Below are 26,713 nucleotides of genomic sequence, written 5' to 3'. Positions count from 1 at the left end.
CGATCACGGCCCGAGACAATTTGACCCGGGGGGTTAGAGGAAGTGCTGGAAAAATACTCAGGTGCCTAAAGCTGCGAGTGGGGGCTGAGGCAGGGCCCGGGGAAGCCGAGGGCAGTAACTCCCGCGGAGGCATCCTCCCGTGTGGGGGTGGGATGGGGTAGGCCCCGCGGCACCACCCCCACCCCGGCTGGCGCAGTGGCAACCCCCGGCCAGACACAGCTCCCCCCCGCCCCCCGGCACTGGCTCGAGGCCACAGGGGGTCGCAGCCCCGCTCCGCAACCCGGCGTTTACCTCAGGCTCCTCCCGCGGACGGCGCCTTTTACGGCCTTTTTGCGACTGCCGTAAAGGAGGGCGGGGAGGGGGTGGGGCGGACCGCGGCTGCAGGGGCGTAGGGCAGGCGAGGCGTGTACGCATGCGCGGGGGCGGGTTGTGCTGGGGAGCTCGCGAGGCCGAGGTAGGGGGGATGGGGTTTTTTACATTTAATTTTACAATTAATTTAAGTTTAATTACATTTAACTTTGAGAACAAGACCACATCCAGTGTAATCGTCACTTAGGGCTAATGCAGTCTCCATAAGGAAAGGGGGAGGGGGGAGACACTTCACCTTAAAATCTGACAGATACTTAAATCCATTAGAAATCGCTGTCAGGTTTCCAGGTTTGTAGCCGTACCGTTCTAGAGGAAAAGGTGATCAGTCAGGACGCGTAGTAGAGGCGATCACTTTATTCGACCCCCAAGATTTTTGCAACAAAAAAAATAAATTTGCCTTTAACTGCAAACTTTTGGGTGCAAAAGTGGCAGATTCAAAAACTAATTTATGGATTACAGCAATCGGGAGCCTTAATAGAGATGATTGCTTTTATTCGACCTGCAAGATTTTTGCAAAAAAACCTGTCTTTAATTGCAAGCTTTTTGGGCACAAGCCCCCTTCATCAGGCATTGGAGAAAAGATTGTAAAAGTTCTCCTGGGTAGAAATGGAAGAAATAGAAATAGCTGGGCTTTCTTTATGCTTGGCTAGGCCAGTCAGCAATCAAACACTGGAAAATAGTAAGGCAGGTAATTTACACTGGTCGTTACTGTCAGAGGTAATACAGGTACTTCTCGCTGGACCTCGTCCCGGTTAATGATGTATCGTTATTACGTCGCTGATCTGTTGGGGAACGTACTTGTTTAAAGTCATGCAGTGTTCAGTTATGGTGTTGTTTGGCCTCCGCCTGCTAGCAGGTAACTACTGTATTGTGACGTAATTGGATTTGCTTAATGTTGTTTCCTGTAAAGTCAAATTTTTCAAGAAGGTAATGCCGACGTTAAGCAAGGGGTAGCTGTGCTCATCCTCTGGTCTGCGCGGGTTGAGTGCAGCCCGTGGAGCCCTCCTGTCTGGCCCACGGGGGGTTGCGAAATTTGACAGCAGGAGAGCGGTAGCCATGCTCCCCCCTTGCCAAATTCCCAAACCCAGTGCAGCTGGTGGGGGCTGAGCCGTGTCCCCTTGTAGGTTCGTGTTGGGTCTGGGCCATGCCCCCTTCCTCTGTGGAGCTGGGTGGGACCAGGCTGTCCCCTGCCCCCATCTGGTGCCTGCTGCACCCACTCTGGTGCCAGATCAGGATCCCCAGTGGGATCTGACCCGTAGGTGGACCAGGTACTGTCCATCTGGTCCACGGGGGGGGAAAATGTTGAGCACCACTGCAATAGGCCATCTTGACAAAATAGTGTTGTTAATAATCGTTTATGCAATACCATAACTTTACATCACACAGCGTAAGACCTACCTACACACAGGTGTCCACCTACATACATCTGTAGCATAGAAAAGCTCTTAATTAGTTCAGAACAATTTACAAAGACAAGACAGAACAGTGGCCCGCATAAGGGAGAGTGAAAGGAGCTTACCTACATACATCTTGAATCAAAGGATGTGAGGGGCATTTCTTGCTGGACACAATATAGGGAGGCAGTTACACCACTTCCTATGCTTGAGAAATTGGAAGCAGTTGAGAAACAAGAGGAGCTCTGCAGCCTAATGCAGGTGGGTATTGGGAAGGACTGTGCTCGGCAGCAGGAGAACGAAGCAGATCTCTGCAACTAGCTTAGTTATGAAAAAAAATGAAAGGAGCTTGGATAAGTTGTGGTGGGGATGCAGGAAGGGAAGTTTTGGCTGTCCAATAAGATGGTGTATGTGTGAAGTTAAGCTCACTGTCCCCTGGTTGTAGGGAAGAATGTCGGGTGTTTTTTTTTTCCAAGCTTCTGGGCATTGCTAGTTGCCACACGGAGTCAGGAAGGAATTTTCTACCCTCCTGTTGCTACAGGTGTCAGATTTTGCCTGGGATGTGCCAGTGCACCAGCTGGGGCTGAAACCCAGAGTCTCCTGGTTAGAGGGTCTTGCCCCTCTGCTCAGGATCAGACCACTTGCCACATTTGGAATCAGGAAAGAATTTTACCCCATGGTCAGACTGGTCCGGACTGTGGGGGGTTTGAATTCCCCTAGCAGTAGGCCTGGTGCTCTGGGATCACTCGAGTGCATTTTAGCAACCCTGTAATGGCGGCACACTGGCTGCCCCTGTCCCCTTGCTTTACCTGTGGCAGATTGGGCAGCTTTTGATGTCTGGGCAATATGTCTTGTAGCTGTGCAACAAGGCTGATTGCATAGTTTTAGGAATAGGTTAAACAAGGACTTGCATGGGATAATTGGGACAGGGATGACCCTGCCTTGAGCAGGGCTTGGGCTAGACCTCCAGGGGTCCCTTCCAGCCAGACTTCTCTATGATTCTATGAAAGGGTGTGATGATTCTTTTCTATTTAGCTGCATTAATTCTAAGGGCAGAAAGCACCATTATGATAATTGCAAATAGGGCTGTCAGTGGGGTGGCCCATGGGCTGTATGCAGCCCATGAGAGGTTATATTGCACTCCACAGGACGTCTTGGCACGGCTGCCAGTGCTACTGCTGCTGAACCCAGGGGGTGAACACCACTGCCACTTGTCCTCCAATCCCCTTGCCTGCTGCTGATTTGGGGGTCTTTCATTACTTTAGATCTGCAACAGGGGGAAAGGTGGAGACAGGCGGTGGCTGTGTTCATCCACCTGGGTTCTGGAGCTGCACCAATGCAGTGGCTCTGGCAGCTGTACTCACACACTGCTGCCCTACCACCAGAGGTGAGTCATCTGGTGTGTGAGAAGCTCTGCCATCTGGTTCTGACCTGCAGGACCAAGTAAGTTGTACAGTCCTGATTTACAATGACCTTTAAATCACAGACCATAAAACCTCACCCAATAACTTCTGCATCGATCTCAGAACTTCTGTTTGAGCTATAGGATAGTTTTTAGAAAGATGCGTAGGCTTGATTTTGCATTTGCCCTGGGTGGGGTAGGGGAGACTGAAGCCAGCAGCTGGGTTGGCCCCAGCAGCCTTACCTGGGATTCTGGGGGCCTCCTGGGCCTGCAGCGGCAGCAATCCAGGTGCATGGAGCCTGGTTGGCAGCTGGAGTGTGGCTCTAGCTGGCCAGGCTCCGGTGTATGGTGACACAATGCTGCCATGTGCGCCGCCCTGCTTTTTTTTTCTCTATGCATTTTTTTTGATGCTGGGATGTCCTAGTATCTAAATTTGGCTTTGCGCTGCAAATGTGCAGCGTGGAGAACCAAATCACATGTCTTGGGTATGTTTTGCAATGCCTCAAAAGCATTTGAGGCACCACAAAGCTCTTGTGTGTATGCACCCATAGAAGCTATGGGGAAAGTATTCATCATAGACCTAAAGTAGTACTTAAGAAATGGGAGGAACCCTTCCCAGAACTGTGCAGTCGGGGGTACCTTGCATTCAATTTGTGAGACCAGTGTTTAATACAAGAATGATAATTATTGTTACTAAATATTAACCTTATGGGAGTGCCTCCAAAGGAACCAGTTTGGGGACCTGCAGCATTCAAACCAGCAAGTGCCTCATACAAATCATGCAAATCAAAACATTACAATTGGCAAAATAACCAAAGATTTTGGAACCAGCATAAAAATCTTTCAGTCTCTCATTTTTCTAGCTCTGCTGTATCTTCATGAAAGTGGAAATGTCTTTAGCATATTTCCTGAGATGTGGTAGTGCCATTTAGGGAAAAAAGCATAGAAGAAGTACTTTTGCCTTGTGCACGCAAAATTTGTCTTATTGATCTTAAATGTCATCTTAGGAGATGGTGCAGCAGTTGATTCCTTGGGATCTTATGCAATCCTGCATGTATATAGACCCGCGATTCTCAGTCAGGGTGCTGCAGTACCTTGGGGTGCCATGAGATCTTTTCGTGAGTGTCACAGTGCCATGCAATGTTAGGTGTACAAATATGATTCCCAAGATAAACCCAGAGATTTGAAATAGGAATTCATTGTATTAATACAGTCTGAGCTGTTGTGGTCTTTCTGAGTCTTTACCGAAGAAGAATTCTATTCTTTTTCTGTTGTGAAAAAAGGAGTAGAACCTATGAGCTAGCATTTTCTGAGGGGTTTCTTAATTCTAAAAATGTTGAGAACCACTGATACAGACTAGTACAAAAGGTATGACATTGCTATCAGATCCAGGCATAGACCCAGCAGGAAACCAACTGCTCCTCCCCATTTCTCCCAGACCTCAATGAAATAAAGTTGACCATGTTTCTTAAAGCTTCCTTTGCTATTCTGAACGCTAGGTGAAATGCTGACCCTATTAAAGTCAACAAGAGTTTTGTCATCAACTTCAATGAAACTGGGACCTCATCCAGTGAATAGCAATATGATGGCTATATGTCAAATCTGAACACTATAGATATTCACAAAGTCATGAATATAAGGGCTGCTACCTACATGTTTTCATGTATATCCTATTTATTCGTATTCAAGTCTGAACTTATATTACATTTTAATATAGTGATCTCCCATAATAAAATATATTAATATCCAGCTAAGGTTGCAGTTTTTACTTATGATTTTAATTTCTCATGAGAGCATGTATAGCCTTTATATTTGTTTGCCCCAGGATGAATATTAATATATATTTCTGCCTGAGCAAATACAGATCAGACTTACTGACATGGATTTGGGATTCTTTGTTTTTGCTTTCTAGTATTTGAGTCTTTAGTCTCATGTTTTCAAATTTTTTTACAACAAATGAAGTTAGAAACCTAATTAAAAAAAACAACTAAAGCTGAGACTTTGGTATATTGACATGGTGCTGCAAATAGATGTGTTAAGAAAAAACTGAAACATTGCTAAACTTTGAAATCAAATTACAACAGTTGCCAGTATGGAATTACTGAATGAAATTTGATAGGCTGGATTAAGCAAGAAATTGGATTAGATTTATTATGCTGGTTCCCTCTGTCCTTGAACTATGGGCTCATCTACGTGAATATGTTATCCCGGCATAAACCCTGCTTTTCCAAAGATAAAAGCTCTGTTCACGTGATACAGCGTTTTACATCAGTATAAATCTGAATGTTTTGTTCTTGTTTAATCTTGGAGTCTTTTTTTCGTGCAATAAGCAACTTTAGGCTGATCTTTGTGTACATGTGTCCTAACTGAATATATTTTAGTGATCTGCCAACCACCTTCCTGCTCCCTTTTGTTCACTCCTTGAACTAGCTGCTCACTCTATTTGTGTTGCCTCTGTAACTTCACAGTCATGACCACCCAAGGCCAGATTCTTCCTTGTGCATTTGATTGCACAAAGAAACATCTTGATGTACTTGAGGGAGCCAGTCATCTGGGTGGAAACAGTGATTCATGGTGAGGTGACAGGTGGCTGTTCATTTAGGTGCAGTTGCCCCAAAGCAAAGTGATATTACACTTTGGTGTCTTTTAGTGTGAAATAAATCTGTTTGGGTAGACAAGCCCTGTGAGTCTCAGCCTGAAATGCTTTTCCACCTGCATTCTAGAGAAAGCAACATCTTCTTTCTTTAGCCATGTCTGCCGCAAGGCTTTGCCAGCATGACTACACTGGCTTGTAAAATTACACAATCTAGCTGGCATAGATATACTGACCAAACCCCTAATGTAGTCACAACTATGTTGGTAGGAGAGCACTTTTGCCATCTTAGTTTTTATCATTCTGGAATCCGGTGTACTTAGGTTGGCAAAAAATCTCTTGTTAGCGTAATCTGAATCTTCACTAGAGTACTCAGACATATCTCGTCTTATGTAGCTGTAACGGCAGAAGCTCTTCTAGTGCGGACAAGCTTCTTTTCTCCTGCTGTGTTGCCATTGTTTTCTAGGAAGGATGTCCTCCAGATATTTCTTTTCATGCATTCTCTGCCTGTTTTAATATGTACTATACCAGAGGTTCCCAAACATTTTCTTATTGCCTACCCCCTTCTAGTTTTACCAGCTGCCCATGTACCCCTTCCAGCATGTGTTTTATATTTTAACCTCTTAAATGCCAAGTATTCTTATAATGAAAATTAAATCCGCCATTACACAATTTCTCCCACATATCCCCCACAGATATCTTGTGTACCCCCAGGGGTATGCATAACTGTTTGGGAACCCCCTGTACTATACTGTATTGTTGGTATAGGGGACTGCTGCTTCCACGTTCCTTTTGTTAAGTCCAGTATTCCCTAGGGTTTCTAGACCGGGGATTGTTTTGAATGGCAGTGAGGAGGGATGGATGTGCACACACTCTCTAATCATGTTTTTGAGCCTTTTTGAAGTTCTTGGGTCTGTCTGGATAACAAACTAGGGCCGTACTCAAGAAAACAAAACCTACCACGTTAACTGATATATAATTAGTCCCCTGTTCATATCCTTGCTACAGCGTACAATTCAGGAGGTTGGTAGCCATGTTTTTGACCCATGTGGAAAACAGAGAGACTGCATCCAGACCTTGTGTAGCACAACCAACATCACCTGTGCATAATGGAGTTCAGATGTGCGTTTCTCAGATGGGCTAGCTGTATCTAGACGCATGCATTTGGACTTGGTCTTCACACCAAAGAAGTTGTCCTTCCATCTAGTAATCAGTCTATAGTTTGGATAAGGAGACACAGGAATCAGGAAGCTCTCAGGAATTTTACTGTCCCTAGTTAAAAAAGGAGTGGAGAAAACCTAATAACTTCTGGATAAATTAGGGAAAGAGGCCTAAATTAAATGGTCTGGGAATGGTCTGTGTTGTTTTAGGTTAGGAGAGTTTGGTATTTTAGAGTAAGGGGAGAAAGGAAAGACTATGAGTCATAAATAAAGCCAAATTGTATGTGGAAAAGAGGGAGAAGGAAGAAAGTTTGGTGAAAGGGGATTGAAAAACCTGGAGCTTGTCAATAAAGAGTAAAGCAGAGTATAGTGCCCTAGGATAAAAGAGACTGTAGAAGCAGAGGGCACAAAGGCAGGGACATCAAACTATAGAATATATTGCTGATAATTTTTCTTTTGTATTGAAGATATTTAGGATGAAATGAGAAAAATGGAGAAATTAAAAAGGAAAGTGTAGCAGAAAGATGATTTTGGATTCTCCTTGAGACGGAATTCTTGCTGTCATCAGTATTTCCAGGTATGTGACAAATTGTCTATTCTCAGACAAAATCTATTGGAAAGAAATTGCCTTTATGAGTTGCCTTTACGAATTTTAAATTGCCTTTACGAATTTTAAGGGAATAATAAGAACATTAACATTTATCATCACCGGACTGAAACTTGAGAGGTTTGGATTATATTTCTCCTCATACAACAGGTTATGAGTGATTTTGAATAAAGAATATTACCTATGTTTTTTTCCCTATTTATAGATTGGGAAAATGTAATTTACCAGTATCACAGTTGTGGGGATTACATTAAAATATTTGAAATCATTGTAATCTTACAATGGAAGTCACTATCAAATATCAAGTGTTACTTTAATAATTTAAAATTAATCTTAAAAGTATACTTGCACTTAATGTTTACACCCAACCTTAATTTCTACTGTTGTACTCTCATTGCCTCACCACCTACATGTTGGAAACCCTCATGCGTTACCCAACAAAATATATTTGCCTTATTTGTAGCTGCATCTTTGTTGCATGATGATATAATCTGTCTGATTTCATCCAGAACAGGGTGAGGTTTTGACATGTATCAAGGGTTCCAGCGCCTGATTACTGGTGATCCCTTGTTATCGGTAGAATGCCATCTGTGGTGGAAAGGTTCCATATTTGTCAGTAAGGAGTAGACAAAAGAGTGCTGCTAGTGGTATAGCTGGTAAAACCCACAGTGAGTAGGGAGTGAAATGAGGGTATATGCATTAAGGTTTAGCTTCAGGGAAACAAGTAAGGGAAGCCACCAGCCATGTGCTGTTTGAAGAAAACCTGCCACGTCCTTCCATGGGAACTGGAGTTCTTTCTGCCTATCCCATGTGTTCCAGTATGCTACTGGAGTACATGAGATAGTCGGATCACAGGACATGAGCAGCATGGGCAAGGTGAGGGTTATATCTGGCCTGTATCAGGAGGTTGGATTGGTCCATATCAGAATGGTAATCTGGGTAGAAGAGCATCTTCAGACCGCATTGGAGTGTGGGGAGGGGTTTTCACCTCTGACCATTGTGTGATCTTGTCTCCATATCTGGCTGTCTATTTCTGTCCTTACTTTTCAATTCTTGATCTGGGCCAAGCCTTTATGCTTGCTTCTCGGACACTTCTGCCATCATCTTTTCTCCTTCTCCCTGCTTTGTTTATCTTCAGTTCATGATCTCTTTTGTCTTTCAGCTTCTCAATCTGAGATACATTTCTATTTGACTTTGCAGCTGCTCTCTCCTTTGAGAGTTTTCCTTCTCTTACTTCCTCTCCTTATGGCTGAATAATTAGGAATCTGTTCTTCTCACTTATGGATTGGGCATTGTTGTCTCTCTGATCTTTTTCTCTTCTGATTCCCTGTCCAGTCAGCACTAAACTCTCTCTCTACATTGTGCACTCTTCCTGCTTTCTTTGCCCTGTTTAGTGCTCTGTTCCATCTCCAGTCTTTCACCTCTTTGTCCCTTATCTCTACTAGGCCTAATCTGTTTCTGTATTCTTTACTTCACTAAAGTACATTTGGGAGAGTTTCACAAGGAAGAGACTGTAACCATGGTTAAGGCAAAAGACCACACATTAGCAGAACTGGATTGGAGCTAAAAGAAGGTTACTGCCCTCTACCAGCAGAGATGGGGGGAAGACACAAGTCCTTCTCTGTGCTGCAGAGGTACACACTTCTCGTGCAGGGCTAGATGTATAGGTACAGGCTTGCTTTCAAGGTGACATTTTCAAAACTAAGGTGTGGAAGTGTGGAATTACATGCATAACTAGGTGTGTAAGTGGAACTTCCTGCAGTCGCCCAACCACTACCCCAATTAGATGATGGCTGGTTCTGAAGGTGCTAGCATATGCATTTACTCATGTGGAGGTTATAATGTGTATTGAGTTAGTAAGATATCAGGTGCTAAAGAATTGAAAACGTTAGTAATATTTTCATGTTTTTGTTTTACTTCCAAAATTAGCCCGGATTCTCATTAAAGGTTCTATGATTGCCATTTCCTTTGTTAGTAAAACTGTCATTGTTGATGCATATTCTCTATTCCCTGCAGTTGCTATACCCTCTGATCCTCATTAACCTTAATGAGCTGTTACGCACACCATGAAGAGGAAGAAAATAGAATTAATAAAGTAAAGTGAGCCTCTTGACAGATCTGGCAATAGACAAATGCCAAAAAAGGCAGTAAAGTGACCTTATTCTTTCTCTGGTTTTCTGATATGAGTTTTAGTATGAAAGTTTCCAAAAGAAATTGCTGTTTTCTTCTTTGAAGTTGTGTCTATGTTGTAAAATCAGCGATTTCCTGTTAGCCTTTGCCTTGGTTTTGCAATGCAGAACTGAAAATGATACAAAATTCAAGCCACCTCAACATAGTCTTTGTGGTAAAAAGACATGTATTTTATTATGCTTATTCACAGCGTGTCTTACATAAAGATTGCATGGTAATACAGTTCATGATTCAGCTTCAGAACAAAACTATTGAGATAAAAATCCTTAAACCTACTGTGTATTTGCTTCTTCTTAGTGTCTGGATTTAGGAGAAAACACTGAAATGTGGTGGTTCCAGCAAGGGCTTTGCTTCTTGCCATCAGCTTTGGTTATTTGGTCAGCTGCATCTTTCATATTTCCATACATAACTGCAATCTTTCTACGCCATGTTGACCCACTGGTGCCCTACATCAGGTCAGTGAACACATACGATTGTACTGCTAACTATAGTTTAATCTTATTAACAGAATTAGAGTTTTCTCCTGGAAATGCTGCTTCAGTTCCAAATTTTAAACTGATTTAAAAGAAACATTTCTGAATGACTGGTTTTAACATTAACCTGAAGACTTTTTTAAAGATATAAGCATCAAACAACACATTTGTTCTTGCTTTGTAGTAGTTACAAAGTAGCTTGCCCCTCAGTAGGGTAAGTTGGATCACCTGTACTGTTGAGTAAGAGCATGCATGCAGTTACCACAGAGTAGGTAACTCGCTTTGTGTGTTGCCTTATCTTACTGCATCTTAATTCTCAGTAATTTGCTTGCAGAGCCACACCATTTAATAGGATTTAAATGGTGCGCTTGACTATCAGTAGCAACATGTTGATGTCCCGGTTCTGTCTCTCTCCTAAGTGGCTATTGTTGTTATAGGGATCACCGTCTGAATAAACGGTACAGAAAATGTAACCAGGAAAATGTTGCTAACAAGAGATTTGTTGCTCTTATTAGGTGTTCTTGCAAATAAGTATCAAGTATATTTAGGCCTCTCAGTGCTTCTCTCAACAGGGGCTAATTTCTTTCTGATTCACTAAGTGTAATAAACATAGTCTTTTTAAAGTTTTCCTTTCTAATATTTCTCTTTATTTATGCTAAAATATTTTCACTGGAGGAGTTTGAGAGAGTGGAACACGCTCAGGAAGTTTGATGTTCTAGCTTGCCTTTAAGATTACTGCTTAAGCCTTTAGCTCTGATAACACATTTACTCAAGAGTTTCACCTTGGTGTAACAGAGACGCAGAATAACATCCAGGATTCTCAGAAGTTAAAAACTAAACATTTCTCCCTCTAAATCTGCCTTGTTATTTGGTGAATGAGGCATGAATCACATATTGAAGAACCGGGTTTAAAAAATATGTAACTGTTGTCTTGTTCATAGTACAGTCTAACCCAAATGTAAGGTGAGGCAGGAATCCTGTGACCAAAGTAACAATGTAATTGATATCTATATTTGAATCTGTATGCCCAATTGGACTGAGTTGAGGTTCAAATAAGCCTGACCTCTGGCCTTTTCAGACTACAGTGTGCTTCATTTTCAAGGCTTAATATTCTTTAATATTTCTTTTCATGTAGATTTAAGGTAAGTGTACAAAGGATGACTATGATAAGCTATATAGTCTTTTTCTATTCTGAAAACATTGTGGCCCTAACAAAACATTCTTGTTGGTGTCTCCAGCTCTAGAAACTTACATGATAACTATTGGAAAATCAGATTGGTCAAAGTTGCTTGGAAGGCTTTGTGAAACTTTTCCTTCTTTTCATCCCCCCTCTCACAAAGATGCTTCGGTATATAGGAAATCGCAGTACATGATGAAAATCCTTATTTCTCTTTGTTTTTCGTCCAGTGATACAGGAATAATGCCTCCTGAAAGATGTTTGTTTGGGATTATGTTGAATATATCCACTTTCTTATGTAAGTACAGAAACCAACACATTGTAGACCGTTCTAGAAAGCACATTAAATACCAGCTCTAAATTTTTTAAATTTTCTCAACTAGGTCACTAAGCTACATACACTTCCCAGGGAAAAGCTACACTGAGAGTTAAAACAGAACACTTAGAGTAAAATGCATTACAGGGATGTACTCTGAATCCAGGAAATTCAGAGTTAAATATAAAAGAAATCCAGACATCTTAAGGTGTGGAACGCTGATCAGAACTAATTCTTAAGTGGCACTGATTGGTAACTGCACTTTTTGGCGCTTAGGCACAGGCTTCTATCAGAATAGCATTGTCCAGGTATCCATGTATTTGCCAGTACTAAAGTAGGGTAAATTAGACCGCTCCCACTAATTGAATCAGCTGTTAGAAAGAAGTGCCAAAAAGCCCTGCTGAAGCATGCAATCTATACAGATGCTGGGCAGAAAGAGGGGATTTGAACCTGCATGTCCTGTTTCCCAGCAGAGTTCTGTTTCAGGCCATGGGGTGAACATTGCTTAGTCCTCTTCTTGAAGCTGTTGGCCAGAAAGGAAAGATGCACAGTAGCAGGAAAAGGGGCAAAACGTAGAGGGCAGGTGGCTCAGTAAGACCATTGCTGCCGTGATATGGGGAGGAAGGTATGGTTCTGTCCCCTGCATTTTCCACACAATTAATTTACTATTCATTGAATAAAAAGGATAAACAACAGTGAAGTAATTTCTGTCCCAACAGTGCAGAGGCTGCAGCATCCATTTCACTGAACCTCATACTCCCTGTAGTTTGTTTTCCTTCTGGCCCCACATGTTTTCTGATGAGGGCTGCCCAGAGAGCTAGGTTCAAGAGGCTTGAGAAATGCTTTAGACAATGCTTAGCCTGGTGGTTAGAGCACTTGTGAAGAAGTGTACAATGTAGGTTTGAATATCTTCTGAATGAGGGGGACATAGCGTATAGATTCTGCACCCTATACAAGTGCCTTAACTACTAGATTTACTGGACCCAAAGATGAAGGAACATCTTCTCCTCTTTCTCCTCCTCTTCATCCAGCTTCAAATGCTGACTGGTCATGATTTTTCTATGACTAACGTTTTGGGATTTAATTGGCATAACATGTATGTCTGAACAGTTCTGTGTGCAGCCAAGATGCAGTCTTCTGAGCAGGCTCAGCAGAGAAGCCCAGGAGAAGCACAATTGCACAAGTGGAAATAGAATCAAAACGGCAAGTGCCAAAAATTGCAGTTTTGTGGCTACATAAATGCCACTTACGTGTGTAAAACTAGAATAGGATTTAGCCCTTAAGGCAACAAATCTTTGCTTTTTATCATTATCAGGGGTAGGAATTGTCTCTAAAATGTCTTAAAAAAATCAGTTTAATCGGGAATCACAAATACTAATAAACCTTAATTGTGAGGCTAACTCATGATAATTGCACAGTCGTTATTTAACTTCCCTGTTTCCTGACTTGCGAGTTCTGTACTCTGCTTAGTATGGCAATAATGTAGCTTTTGCAATTTAAACAGGAGTTAACTCTTGCTCATCACTTTTACAGTCAACAAAATCTCCATATTTACTTAAAAATGTCACTATATTTGGGTTCCTCACAGGTATTGCTACCATGTATGTTCGTTACAAACAAGTTTGTGCTCTGAATCCAGAAAAACCCAAGATCGCCAAGTTAAATAAGACTGGTTTTATACTAGGAATGATAAGTTGCTTTGGAATATGCCTTATTTCAAACTTTCAGGTTTGTGCTCTGTTTATATTTTTCTGGAAATTGTAGTAGAATGATAACCATTAAAAATAAATTTTGAGCTAAGTTACACTGTCTTTACTTCTCTGACTTTATTTAGATACTGATAAAGAGTACTAAAGCTGATCAGAAGTTTTTCACTGCAGCATTTGACAAAAAAAGTTTTGGGTTTTGGTTTTTTTTTTCTTCAATCAAATCATTTTGGAAACTATGTTGTTTTTTGGCGAATCAACATTGGACAACTTCCAGAATTTTGACATTTAATTTTGGAATTATAGATTTCTCATCTATTTTATTTTTTTCCATTAAGTGACATGTCAGTAATAGTAGTGCATAAAATTCAAAAAACATTTTTTTTTTCATTTTGTGGAAAATTTTGAAAATCTTTTTTCCACATTGGAATAAAAATAAATTTCTAAATGTTGATGTTTCTCTGAAAAAGAAATCCAACTTTCAGCCAGTTCTGGTCAGCGTGTCTGACAAGTAGACTGTGCACGCCTTCAGAACAGGATAAATTCTTGAAAAAGTCCAAGCTCTGCCTCTTCCACTTCTGGCATCTGTTTTTCTCCACAGTACTTCTGTAATCTAAGTCAATGATTCTCAGCCTTTCTGAACCTGAGGCATCCCTCACTGAACTCAAGGCACCACACCTCCATAACTCCTGTGAATTGAGTGGCACCCAATTTCAAGAACTATTTTATAGATTATAGTGCTTATTGCCAGACCTCTCTGCAAGGATGTAAGGATGGGGGATTGTCCAGACAGGGACAAGCCTAAGCCTACACTTATCTGCTTAGTTTACCTGCTTATCTCCTAACACCTTGCTTATCTCCTAACACTTTGCTTATCTCCTCGCACCTCACTACACCCTTCAAAAGGTCTGGCCCAGCATGCGGTAGCACCCTGGTTGAGAATCAAAGCATGACACATCATGTTCAGGGCTGTGGTATACTACATTGGGTTGCAAGTATTGTGTAATACATGCTTAATCATTCATTAATTCAGCTTAATTATTCATTTCTACATCTGTTAAATGTTCATATCTCCTGCTGATCAATGGGAACCCAGCCTAAGGCTGTGTGGGATCTGCAGATCATTCCTCCCTACACAGTTCCCTAAAGCAGCATTTGTCAGTTCGTAGGTTGTGACCCAAAAGTGGGTCGCAAGAATATGTGGAAGGGTTGCAAACAATCACAGAAAAACATGGAAAAGCATGACTGTCACTTGGGAGTAATGTAGGGCCACGTGTTACTATTGCTGTTAACGTTTTCCTCTTCATACTGATGGGATAGGATAGACTTGAGTGCACCCTCTATACCTCCTGCTAAAGCTGGGCCACTGGGGAGGCTCTTAGCTGGGGAGTTTGACCAGCATAGTTAGAGGCAAGGATGTGTTTGGATGATAGTGCTGTGACAGTTAAGAACAGAGAACAGAGCTGTCAGGTTGAGGGTGCGGGGCGGGCAGGAAATCGCAGAGGTAATAGGCAAACCATTAGCAGAATTAGCAGCCTCCAAACCTAACAGCTCTATTCTCAGTTCTTAACTGTCAGCTGTCGCTGTCGTTGCTTCCCTCCTCAGACCTGATGGCGAATGTTTTACATTCATAAGTTTGTCTAATTTGATTGATCTAAGTTTCTTCCAACCATTGAGTTGATCCAGTACAAGGTATCTCCAAAATCCTTGTGTTTCACATAATTCCTGGACCGTCATGACTACAGCATCACTCTAACACTACTACAGCACAGCTAGAGCAGAGTAATTATTTTGCTTTAGCCTTGCTGGTCAGTTCCCAACCAAGGAAAAGCTGCTGTTTATCCTTGGTGGTGCTTGTAACCACCTGTATTTATTTTTTTTTTGCACCGGGACCATTAGATGGCAGTATAGCAGCACAGAATTTGACCTCCTTTTTCTACAGTACAGAAGCAGAGGATATGTAGGCAGACATAACAACCCTGTTTCATTCAGAATGATAAGCAAAGCGATTTAGCTTGCCTCTATTGGGACAGGAGCAGGCCGATGTAACAGCTGATGTGAGTTTCAGACTGGCAATTCCCCCTCCCCCTTTAAAGTATTTAAAGCTACATCTGTTCTCAACCATAGTCAGCCTTTAGGATTTAATGCCATATAATCTGCACAACCCGATTTTGTAAGGGACTGATTAATTCCATAGTACTCATTCTCATTTGTAATAATGCAGTTAAGAGAGAGCCAGTCTCCTGCATCAAGTAATAAGAACCCCTTCTCAGTCCTGTAGACTATTTTAAGTTTGCCTTTCACAATTGGCAAGGTGCTGTTTCCCCATCCTTCCTTTTGAGTGTCAGGTACTGGTTACTGACTGCAAGCAGAAGGCAAGATTATATGTACCCTTCTTTTCTTTCTTAGTAAAGTATAAATTCCTTTGACAGGTATTTTAAAAAAGATCATTCCGTCTTTATCACAGTTTGCCACCATTACAGTTCATGGTTTATATTCTGCTAATTTTGCTGTGGTGGCTAAGAGGTGCTGGTGTCTTGCTATGAATCCAGAGATACAAGATTTATCTGGACTCATGCCAAAAAAATACCCCTATTTGATCCTGGTGTAAATGCCTGCTGGTGTAAATGCCTGCTTGGTCAGTCAGGCTGGGGAATCAAAGATGGCCCATTGTAATGTAGCCCTGTCACACCCTTGTGTGCTACTGGCTACAGAAACTGCTATGCTAGCTAGCTTGATGAGCACCTGGGCTTGGGCAGCTCTCTGATTCTTTTAATTAAAGTGTGGTTCTACTTTTAAATAAGTTAAAGGCACTTTTTAATTCAGCAGACCCTATTCCTTGCACATCCTAAGTTATTGTTTAGCAGTTTTAATAGCCAGGGTTTTTTGTTGTTTTTAACTACCATTAGAACAGATGATTGAATTATACCCACAGGGGAGTGAGTCGATGGCTCTTTCTTCTACATCAAAAGAATTGTGTATTAAATTCCAATCAGTTAAGCACCATGCTTGCACAAGTATCTTCAATGGTGCTACATTGGTTGTCACTTTGAGAACCTAATTTGGTCTAGCGAGCCTTTATTACTTTTGATGATGCACAGCAAAGAGAGATGTGAGCTTGGTGGAGTTTGCAGAACTGGCAGGCAGAAAAGACTTCCGTGCAATGTGAGCCAGTTAGAGCTAGAGTACTGAAGAGAGAGTTAACACTAAAGCCCACTGACTCCATTTTTATAATCACCTTTCAGAGCAGAATCACATTCTAATCCTACCTCCTCTATGTGTGATCTTGTGTTCATCAGAGTACAAATTAGGGTTGAAAAGCTTAATAGGATATCTAGCCCCATATGTCATCTCCTTACCCGCTCACTTTATAGGGATTTCTTTTTTCTAGCTTGTGTGTTGCATCCCATTTTTCTTTCAATACATCTTCATGGTTAAGTCACAGGTTATGGTCAGTGACTACAAGAGTCGAAGGCATACATTTTCTCTTTAATCTAAAACAGGGATGTGAAGCTCAAATGAGCTGGCAGACCATATTCCTTGCCAGCAGCCAGGGGTAAGCCATAGTCAAAGGGTGGGTCTTTTTGCCCACAGGACTCCTTGCAGCCTGGGTGACCCATGTCCAGATCCAGGCTTCAGGACTTCCTGCTGTGGCTGCTGGAGCTGCTGTCAGCACAATGAGCACTCAGGGGGGATAACACCTCTGTTGCTTATCCCCTTTTTCCTGTTAACAACTAATGCAGAAGTTAGTCAACAGCAATGAATGAAAACTGGAAATTTGGAAGCAGATAAGGAGTGGGAGTGAGTGGCAGTGGTGTTAACCCCTGGTCTATATTTGGGTTTTCCTTTGAGATCCCGTATCTAAGTACTGATCTTCGCCCAATACAGCTTAGCTTGAGATGTGGAAAGATCTTCATGAGAGTTGGTAAATGCACCAAGGAAAGCTTTTACAAAAATAAGTTCTGGCTGACTTGACAAGAGCTGTTGTACTGTAGTTACTAGATTCTTTTCCTTATGATTTTTATTCACGTATTTATACTTGTCTTCCTCCCTAGAAAAGTGCTCTGTATGCCGTGCACATGCTTGGAGCCTGTCTAACGTTTGGAATAGGGACCTTTTACCTTCTGATTCAGACTATCCTTTCCTATATGATGCAGCCAGATATTCACGGCAAAGAAATCTTCTGGATTCGACTAACCTTATTATTATGGTGTGTATCAAGCATTTCGAGCAGTATCCTTTGTTGTGAAATATGACTTAACACTAGTATTACTAGCTAGACTGGGGCTGTACAGTGGGGGACCTGTGGGCCACATGTGCTAACTAAGTTGCAGCCATTGGGCTCCTGCCCGGCTACCACTCCCCCCGTCGTTCTCACTGCAACAGCAGCCAGAGGCTCTAGGTTCCCACTCCTTCTGGCTGCCATTTTCTGCCTCTATCCCAAGGGGAGCTAAGGGTGAGTCTGGGGCCACGCATGGGAGGGGAGTGTCCATATAGCTTGTGGCTTGACTGATGCTGCCTGTGTGGGTTGAGGCCCCTAGGGCTTTAGACGTTGGGCAGCTCTGAGCTAGACCATAAAATACATCACTTTTTTTACTCAAACAAATAATGGATTGAATATCTGCTAAAAAGGGGTGGTGACTTACAGCCCACGAGTCAAGTCCGGCCCGTGGAACCTTTGAAACTGACCTGTGGAGCCATGGCTTTGGCAGCATTTGGCAGTGGAGGAGGACTCCTGTGCTGCTCTGCAGTTAGCCACGTGGGGCTCCAGTGGAGGAGCAGCTCATCCTGTGCCACACCACAGTTTGGCAGAATAGGCTCTGGAAGAGGGGGGCAACTGAGTAGTAGGCTGAGACAGCAGCAGCAATCGGATCCTAATGCCTTCATGCTTCTAGCCCACGTTCAGTTCTTTTGGCTCATCTGTCAGAAAGCGTTGCCAGGCTCAGTTCTAAATAACTGTCTGTGCTATAATATATCGTGGACCCTGTCAAACATCAAAAAAAAGGTGCTAACCCTGCTAGTGGTTCCCTGACTAGTTAAAGGGAGACAGGACAGTTCCCTGCACACTGAAATTGCAGTTCTTCATTCCATGAGAGCCAGGAGATGGCAAAGGAAGCATTTCTAGCAAAGAAACAAGGTATGAAAGTACCAAGGACAGAAATCATTTAAGAAATAAAAATCCAGAGTTTATGTCATTTTGAGATTAGAGTGCTACAGAGTGATGTGTGTTAGGATACAACTGAAGTCAGTTTGGAAAACTGTAGCTAGTCAACACAACAGTCTGCTTTTGCCGTGAGTACAATAGACTAGTGTGGCATGATCTGTATTGTCTGCTTGGTTTCCAAGTGAAGTTGGAAGTGGTGGCATTGGCTGGTCAGTTCTTAAATGCCTTGGAATATGCTACTTAAAAACTGCCCTGGGCCCATCCTACAATAGCTACCATCAGCATTTGAGCTGGACTCAAGAAGGAAGGGAACTTCTGTCAGGAATTTGTTTTGATGTTTCTTCAATTCAACAGGGAAGAATTGGTGGTGATGTAGAAGTGGATGGCAAGTTGGGCAGCAGTGACACAAGATGATCGAGTTCAGGACCCTGACAAAAGGAACAAAGGAGGGTTAGGGCTAGGATTCAGTGACGTAAACAAATTGGAGGATTGGGCCAAAAGAAATCTCATGAGGTTCAATAAGGACAAGTGCAAAGTCCTGCACTTAGGACAAAAGAATCCCATGCACTGCTACAGCCTGGGGGCTGACTGGCTAAGCAGCAGCTCTACAGACAAGGACCTGTGGGTTACAGTGGACAATAAAACAGATATGAGTCAGCAGCGTGCCCTTGTTGCCAAGAAGGCTAACGGCATACCGGGCTGCATTGGTTTTTGCACTGCCAGCAGATCGGGGGAAGTAATTATTCCACTTTATTCTGCACTGGTGAGGCCACATCTGGAGTTCTATGTCCAGTTTTGGGCCCCCCACTACAGAAAGGATGTGGATAAATTGGAGAGAGTCCAGCGGAGGGCAACAAAAATGTTTAGAGGGCTGGGGGCACGTGACTTCTGAAGAGAGGCTGAGGGAACTGGGTTTATTTAGTCTGCACAAGAGAAGACGGAGGAGATTTGACAGCAGCCTTTAATTACCTGAAGGGTGGTTGCAAAGAGGATGGAGCTGGACTGTACTCTGTGGGGACAGATGACAGAACAAGGAGCAACAGTCTCAAGTTGCAGCACGGGAAGTTGAGGTTGGATATTAGGAAAATTTTCTCCCTAGGAGGGTGGTGAAGCGCACAGGAACAGGTTACCTAGCGAGGTGGTGGAAGCTCCATCCTTGGAGGTTTTTAAGGCTTGGCTCAACAAAGCCCTGGCTGGGATGATCTAGTTGGGGATGGTCCTGCTTTGAGCAGGGGGTTGGACTAGATGTGACCTCCTGAGGTCCCTTCCAATCCTAATTTTCTATGATTCTATGAATTCATCAAACTCATTATCATCCCCATGGCCAAAATAGCCTAATAGTTGTCCTTTGTGGCACATTGCAAGTCCCATCCATTTCTCACATTTAAGGAAGTTTGGGAAGCACTCAGGCTGGGCTCTTGAGTAAGAGAGTTAATTTTCCAGGAATTTTTAGAGTTTAAGGGCAGACAGAGCAATTAGTTTGACTTCCTAAAATTTTACCCCATCATCTCTGTTTTGAGCCTCACAGCTTTCTGACATTTCATTAAATCTGGTTATCTGGTTTCACTAAGTGTGATGATCTACAGAGCCCTGTAATACTACATTAACAATAGCAATTGTTTTAGACTTACTATGTGTGTTTGTGGGGGTAGTTAACTTGGTCACTGGAGTGATCATTTCATTACAAAGACTCTCAAAAAAAGATAATATTGCTGTGTTACCAGCTGGTTATTTGATTTCTCTCACCGACTCATGCCTCTAGAGCTTAAACAGCATCCTTGGCCTGTTTCTGCAGTGTGATGCTATCAGAACTGTGTCAGACAAGTTCTCCTTTCCCATGTTTGAAGCAGTATACACTGAATTAGCTGCTAGATCAGATGTCAAATTGATGAGTTCAGTGCTAAAACCCCTGTTTCACTGATACATCCCCACTATCCTGAGATTATTTTTGCCACCTACAATAGGCTGCACAGTGACATACCTCATAGAAGAAAGAACAGTTCCCTCCCTTCCAGTAACTGTGGTTCATAGCCCTAGAACAGATTTTGCATTTAGCCTTGGATAAAGTGCCTGCGTTTGTCCCAGGACAAAAATGTCCTTGGATTTGCATGTACACGTCATGCTTCTAATCAGGGTTTAATGAGCAGCTGAATGCACTGCTGCTTTTCTGCCATTATTTCAATGTTGTAGTTCTGGAATAAGTATACAGATGTACCTTGCAATACACCATTATAAACTGTTACTGCATTGCATCAAAATTTATTCTGGGATAAATGTATCACCTGTTGGCAGCCTTAAAGATACAGAGTCAGTATGAATCCCAAGAACTCTCCTTCTTCCCATCCCTGCTTTCAGCCCTCAGTTGTCATGGACTCTGTTTTTTAAGGGAACTGAGGATGTATACACAGTCCTGTGGCTGTGTGCAGGAGCACAGTGAAGCACGAGATACATACATAGCCCTGGGTATTGATATGCAAAAGATTCTGCAGTGTGCCTTCGCTTTCTTCGCACAAACTACAGGTTGAAATAGAATGTACAACTGAATTTGAAGGTTCTGTGTTTTTTGTTTAGTGCCTCAGATATTCCTTAACCTATTTCCTTATAGTGGCTGTTTCAACAATACTTTTGTTCAGCGGCCATTATGGAACTGGTCTAGAGCAAAAGCTACATTGGAATCCAGAGGAGAAGGTAGGCCTGGTTTTAACAGAAAGAAAAAGAAAAAAAAACCCATAAAGGATGTTGGGTGTACACAGTTTATATATAAAATAAATAAAAACACAGGTTTATTTACACACACACAGTTAAGAGTATAAAAGCTATTCCATGCCTTTCCTGTCTGCTGAGCACTCAGGCTACTGGAGTACCCTGGATAATGGAGGAAGATTTGGTTTTCTTGCCCTGGTGTTTCAGACATGGATGTTTCAATAATGATTGTAGATTCATGGAGTAAATTAGATTAAATGTTTCATGGAGTAGTGATGTGTTAGGCTGGGTTTTGCAGTGAAAAAAACCAGCCGCTATAATTGGATACTCGCAGGTTCACTCAGGACTAGCTGATATGATGCTTAATAAGACTTGGCCTTATCTCTCCTAACCCCAGAATTGTCATCAGCATTAAGTTAATTCAGTTGTATTTTACATGGTAACGTTAGAATCAAAATTAGGTCTATGTGTTCATTATTGCTGTTTAGTGGATAAATGAACTAAGTAAGAATTGGAAGAATGAAGACAAAGAGGAGATGAAGAGGGGAGAAAAGAGAGGAGAAGAATGGTAAATCAGCTGCATGCATGTGATGTTGCTACAGTTTAAGTAACTGTTGTTATACAGTGCAACTTACAGAAACCTGCTGGGAACAAAAGTCATCCAGATTGTTTTGTTTGATGTTTTTATCTTCTCTGCCTGATGAGGGTAGAGAAAGTCTCTGATTCCATTCATATACAAGGGAGGAGCTTGATTCTTCCCAGCAGTATAGAAATACTTTTCTAGAGAAGGTTTTTGTCCATTGCCATCTACATTCTGAATTAAACCACATTCTTCCTTTATCCCATAAAGCTTGAATCAAAGCCTAAAGTGAGACTTCAGTCAGTTTCTTCAGAGACTTTAGTCTCAAATAGCATCATTACAGATGCAGGGTTGGAGTCAAGGTAATGTTTGTGATAAAACTTCCCTCCCTGCTATGATGGAACTGAGTGTGTTGGCATGAAAGGAACTGCATACCGCTGTATACTTTCTTGGAGTTGCAGAGCAGCTGCTGCACCACATGCTCCCTAGAAAGCCCAGGAAATAATCTTCCCACCAGAGTTTTATCCTGTGTGGTTTATCTAGGCTGATGGTGAAAGCTACAGTCCAGTAAGACAATTACATAGGGCCTTGTTCAACTGTCCTCTCAGGAGTTAAATTTTTCAGGCATTTGCTCCCAGACTCCAGATGAAATCAGCATACCTCTTTCTCATAGGAGTGATGTTAAATGTGGAACAGTATGTGAAAGCATTTTTTTTTAATGCAGAAATAAAGGCTTTCCACTATTGGGAACTGAAAGACCAGGCTCATGACACAGCTCCTTTTTCTTTTATATAGGGCTACACAGTTCACATCACCAGCACAATGTCAGAATGGTCTCTGGCTTTTTCCTTTCTCTCCTTTTTCCTCACCTATATCCGTGATTTTCAGGTAAAGTGAAGTTTATATTAAATGATCTGTAGTATGATATTTTAAAATAAATAAAATACATTTCAACTATGAGAGGCACAGCTACTAAACTCAGTCACAGTGGTCTTTGCCGAATTAAAATAACAAAATGGGTTGCTACCATCAATATCATTACAATAAAAATTGTTCCTTCTTGGTCACTGGATTTACTCCTTGTACTGTAGCTATGAATTATATCAATCAGCAATGACTAGAATAGTTATTAACTATTTACATTTCCTTTAAGTACTGCAGAAACACCACAGTTCTGGGAATAACTTGGGGAACAATAGCAGAAGAGAGTAATGTTTATGAACATTTGCAGCAGCTGAAAACTGGGTGCTAGTTTGCTATCCTATGAAAGCTGATTTGCCACCCTATTTGCATCTGCTGTCATTTCAGTGTTGTGACCAATAGATACCAGACAGTTATCTACTTCCTGATCTACGGAGTCTTTACACCACAGGCATGAGGGAAATTTGGACAATACTATATTATCTCCTCAGTGAGTCTCAGAGCTACTTTCTACGTTATTCCGTAGTTTGCTTTCTTAGCAGAAAAGATGGCTTTTGAATGGTATGCATTTCGAGATGTTGCACTTGCCTATAAATGTTACTTTGTGGAAAGAACAGAATGAATAGTGGAGCTCTGATAATTTATATTTGTTTTTCTCATTTTTGATTACAGAAAATTTCCTTGCGTGCAGCTGTCAATTTAGATGGACAAACCCTTTATGATACGCCCCACAGCTTGATGACTGATGAAAATCCACTGCTGATTTCAGGGAGCATATAACTAAGTGACAGAGGGGGAACACAGGTTAAAAACAGACATTGTTTTTGTTATGGGATGTGTTCTGGCGGTTCACCTCATTTTGTAACATTAACATCACATTTGTCCGCCCAATTGGGCCCCTGCCTCTCTCAAGGCTTTGGGGACCCAGTCCTATGGAGCAGCTGCAAACGGGGGAACCCTGCATGTATCCTGAGTTGGGGTGCATTAGCAGAATATGTATGCCCAGGGAATCCTCTGCAAGGGGATTCCTGGGGCATGCATCTGCAAATGAGGAACATGGGGTTCCACCATTTTCAGAGTTGAGTCCTGAGTCAAAGCACAGTACCCATTCCTGGGGAATTCCCTGCCAGAGGATTTCTGTGGTTTGCCTCTACAAACGGGAACCCATGCAGTTGCCCTCAGGTCTGCGCAGGCAGTGTGGAGCTGCCCCTGCTCTCCTACCAAAAAGCAAACAGATGTTTTGACACAAGTGATGCCAATTTATACCACCTACTGTTGCAGCCACAATTGTGGGCATTTATGGCACAGCAGGGGGCATGCACATCTGTTTGCTTGGCCTTTGTGCCACCATAAAATTTTTTATGGTGGTACCAAGGTGATGTCTGTTTCCAGCCATACTTTCTCAGCTTCTACAACTCAGGAATTTAGATGAACAATTACATTGCTAATTTTCTAAGTGTTTATTTTGCATTAAAAATATCATCTAATCGATCACATAAGGTGCCTTAATTCATCTTGACACATAAAGGGCTTTTCTATTAATCCACTCAGCAATGCAAATGTTTTTATCAGCACTGTTAATAAACGTGGTGTTTTTACTGAGCATTTATGTCTCCTTACTTATTTGGGCTGTGTATTCTACATCAAACAAGGCCTTGTTGAACAGGATAGCAATCTTTCCATACACAGTGGGCGTGTCTATATGTGCCTCTTTTAAGTGGGCTTAGCTTAAAATCGTCATTTTTAAGGCACATTAACGGCACATGTCTACATGTATGCACCCTTAATGTGCCTTGAAAATGGAAATTTAAGGCTATGTAAGCCTAAATTTGATACCTGTATAAAGCAGGTATCAAATTTTGGTGCAAATAGTTAAGTTGCATTAATGCACGTGTAGACGTGCTGATACACATTAACATGGTGTGTGTCAATGGGTATGCACCACGTTAATGCGCATTAGCACCTCTGCACATGCGCTAATGTATTAACTTTAGTTAATACATCTTAATGCACATTAGCATGTCCACATGTAGACACATGCCTAAATTGCCTTAAAGTGCCTTAAGTAAAGGTGCGTGTAAATACACGTGTAGGCACACGCAGTGTCTGCCTGATACAACTCCCATGAAAGTCTTTTGTAATGGATGGGGAAATGTATGAATTGTCCCAAGAGAAGTCCTGCCAGAGTATACAGATTAAAATGTGCCATCACTTTCTCCCAGGACATGGCAGAGTCCTTTGTGGTTATCCTAGGCCAGCATCCCAGGATGAGTTAGCCATGCTGTCCTTCAAGTTTCACATAATGCACTGCTTCCAGCTCAACCCCAGCTGCTCTTGGATGTGGGCTGACTACTCTAGCAAGGGGAGCAGAACTCGAATGTCCCAAGCTGACTGGCTTTATTTACCATTTTAATGGCCTGAATGACTACCTGGCATCCACTTTATGCTCACACCAAGGTCAGCACCAGAACCTGGTCTTGAACATCACCCATTCCAAGGACATCCTGATCTCATTGTGAGGCATGGCTCCAACAAATAGTACTAGCATTGTCTGCAAGCACAGCAACAACTGGAACTGGGGCGAGGTAGTGGACCTGGTCAGCACCTGGAGAGAGGTGGGGAGCCAGTGAATGTTCTGCTCCAGCCACCTCAACTAGGCAGTCTTCAAAAAGATCACTGCGAAAATGGAAGCCTGTGGACACAGCTACACTTGGCAACAGTGCCATATGAAGCACAAGGTCCTCCAGCAATGGTTCATAAAGACCCATGACACCAACTGTGTCCAATGCGTGCAGTGCACCTACTACAAGGAGCTGTCGCATATCCTCCCAGTGAATGACTGTCAAATGTCAGAATATCATGGACATAGCCCTCATTTCCTGTGATTCAGATGGTGACTCAGATGAGACTGTGGCTGTGGGCTTTATTTGGTTGCACAGGTCCATGGCAACCCAGGGCATGACTGTGGAGCTGAGCCAGATCAAGGGCTCACCACCTCTTCAAGACACTAGTACAGACATGGAGATGGACCCTAAGTCCGACAGTGACCAGACCCAGTTCTTCTCCCATTACTGGACCACTGGTTGCAAATTGGTTCTCCACCCTTCTGTGCCCATGCAGGCTCCCCACCAATGCCCACATTACTCCCAGCAAAGCTGCTCTCCTCCCAGCCTCAGGGACCCAGCCAGCATAAGGCGATGCACAGAAGCCTGTCTTTACCTGAACATGGTAGGTTCGCTTGTGCCATGGTGTGATGCCCAACCCATGGTATCATGTCTCAGTTTAGTACCACATCGTGAGGTTGCAGGGTGGGGGGATGATTGGCAAGGGCCCAACAAAGACACCAGGCTTTGTTCCTGGGGGAGGAAGCCCATATGTGGCTTTTTGGCAAACCCCCACCCTCTGTGCAGCTTTGGCGTTGGTGTGCGCAGAGTACCCTGACTTAATTTGGTGATTAAGAGCCATTAAATGCTTTATGAAGACGCATCTGCAATGGAGATAGCTTTGTCTTTGTATGCAATGGATACCTTTCGTGGGACTGGGCGAAAGCCGTGGGGTGGGGTGGGGTGGGGAGGCGGGAGAAGATCTAGGCCCCCATGGTGAGGGACAGAGGGAGCAGGGCAGAGGCAGGGGCTGGGGTGACTGGGGCCTTGGCCAGGCCAGGTGGTGGGACAATCAGAGCCTAGGCATTTCGTTCATGGGGGTGGGGGCAGACTCCTGCTGGCGTGTGCACCCTGGTGAAGACCTGGGGGGCATGGAGCAGAGGCAGTTGTTGCGCTTTGTGCCCCACTGCAGCTGTTTCTAGTGTCACACAATGCCTTGTGTGTCCCACTGCCAGGTGGGCAGGGGGCGCAGCACAGCCCAGCAATGGCAGGCACGTGGCATTGCACCACTGCAGCGGGGAGCAAAACGCAGTGCGCAACAGCAGCTGCCTCCATCCCGCACACAGACCCAGGGG

At 42.9% G+C, this 26,713-nt stretch overlaps 2 protein-coding genes across 5 annotated transcripts in view; one reads left to right on the top strand and one right to left on the bottom strand.

Annotated features, from left to right (window-relative positions):
- CEPT1 (choline/ethanolamine phosphotransferase 1) overlaps window positions 1–378 on the bottom strand; it is a 62,623-nt gene extending 62,245 nt beyond the window's left edge. For both annotated transcript variants that reach the window (XM_019513800.1, XM_019513799.1), the window contains exon 1: window positions 292–378. The gene's annotated coding sequence lies outside the window, so the exon portion shown is untranslated. The remainder of the gene's footprint in view (window positions 1–291) is intronic.
- Window positions 379–433: 55 nt separating this feature from the next.
- DRAM2 (DNA damage regulated autophagy modulator 2) lies at window positions 434–24,360 on the top strand. Of its 3 annotated transcripts, XR_002096678.1 has the most exons (10): window positions 434–454; window positions 7,386–7,495; window positions 10,013–10,170; window positions 11,596–11,663; window positions 13,270–13,409; window positions 17,443–17,620; window positions 21,157–21,239; window positions 22,630–22,722; window positions 23,143–23,245; window positions 23,428–23,501. XR_002096678.1 is itself a non-coding variant. In XM_019513797.1 (9 exons), the coding sequence occupies exons 3-9, from the start codon at window positions 10,040–10,042 to the stop codon at window positions 23,533–23,535; spliced, it is 801 nt and encodes a 266-aa protein (XP_019369342.1). In that variant the 5' UTR covers window positions 435–454; window positions 7,386–7,495; window positions 10,013–10,039; the 3' UTR covers window positions 23,536–24,360. The 3 variants fall into 3 exon arrangements, 2 of the variants coding, with proteins under 2 accessions (XP_019369343.1, XP_019369342.1); XM_019513797.1 differs by lacking the exon at window positions 23,143–23,245 and having other exon boundaries at window positions 435–454; window positions 23,428–24,360; XM_019513798.1 differs by lacking the exons at window positions 21,157–21,239; window positions 22,630–22,722; window positions 23,143–23,245; window positions 23,428–23,501 and adding an exon at window positions 23,646–24,360 and having other exon boundaries at window positions 17,443–17,514.
- The last annotated feature ends 2,353 nt before the right edge of the window (window positions 24,361–26,713 follow it).

The sequence above is a fragment of the Gavialis gangeticus genome, unplaced genomic scaffold (assembly GCF_001723915.1).
Source record: "Gavialis gangeticus isolate Ggan-Ray unplaced genomic scaffold, GavGan_comp1, whole genome shotgun sequence".
NCBI lineage: Eukaryota > Metazoa > Chordata > Crocodylia > Gavialidae > Gavialis > Gavialis gangeticus.
Note: the sequence above shows the minus strand (reverse complement) of the source record. Positions and strands in the feature narration are given on the sequence as shown.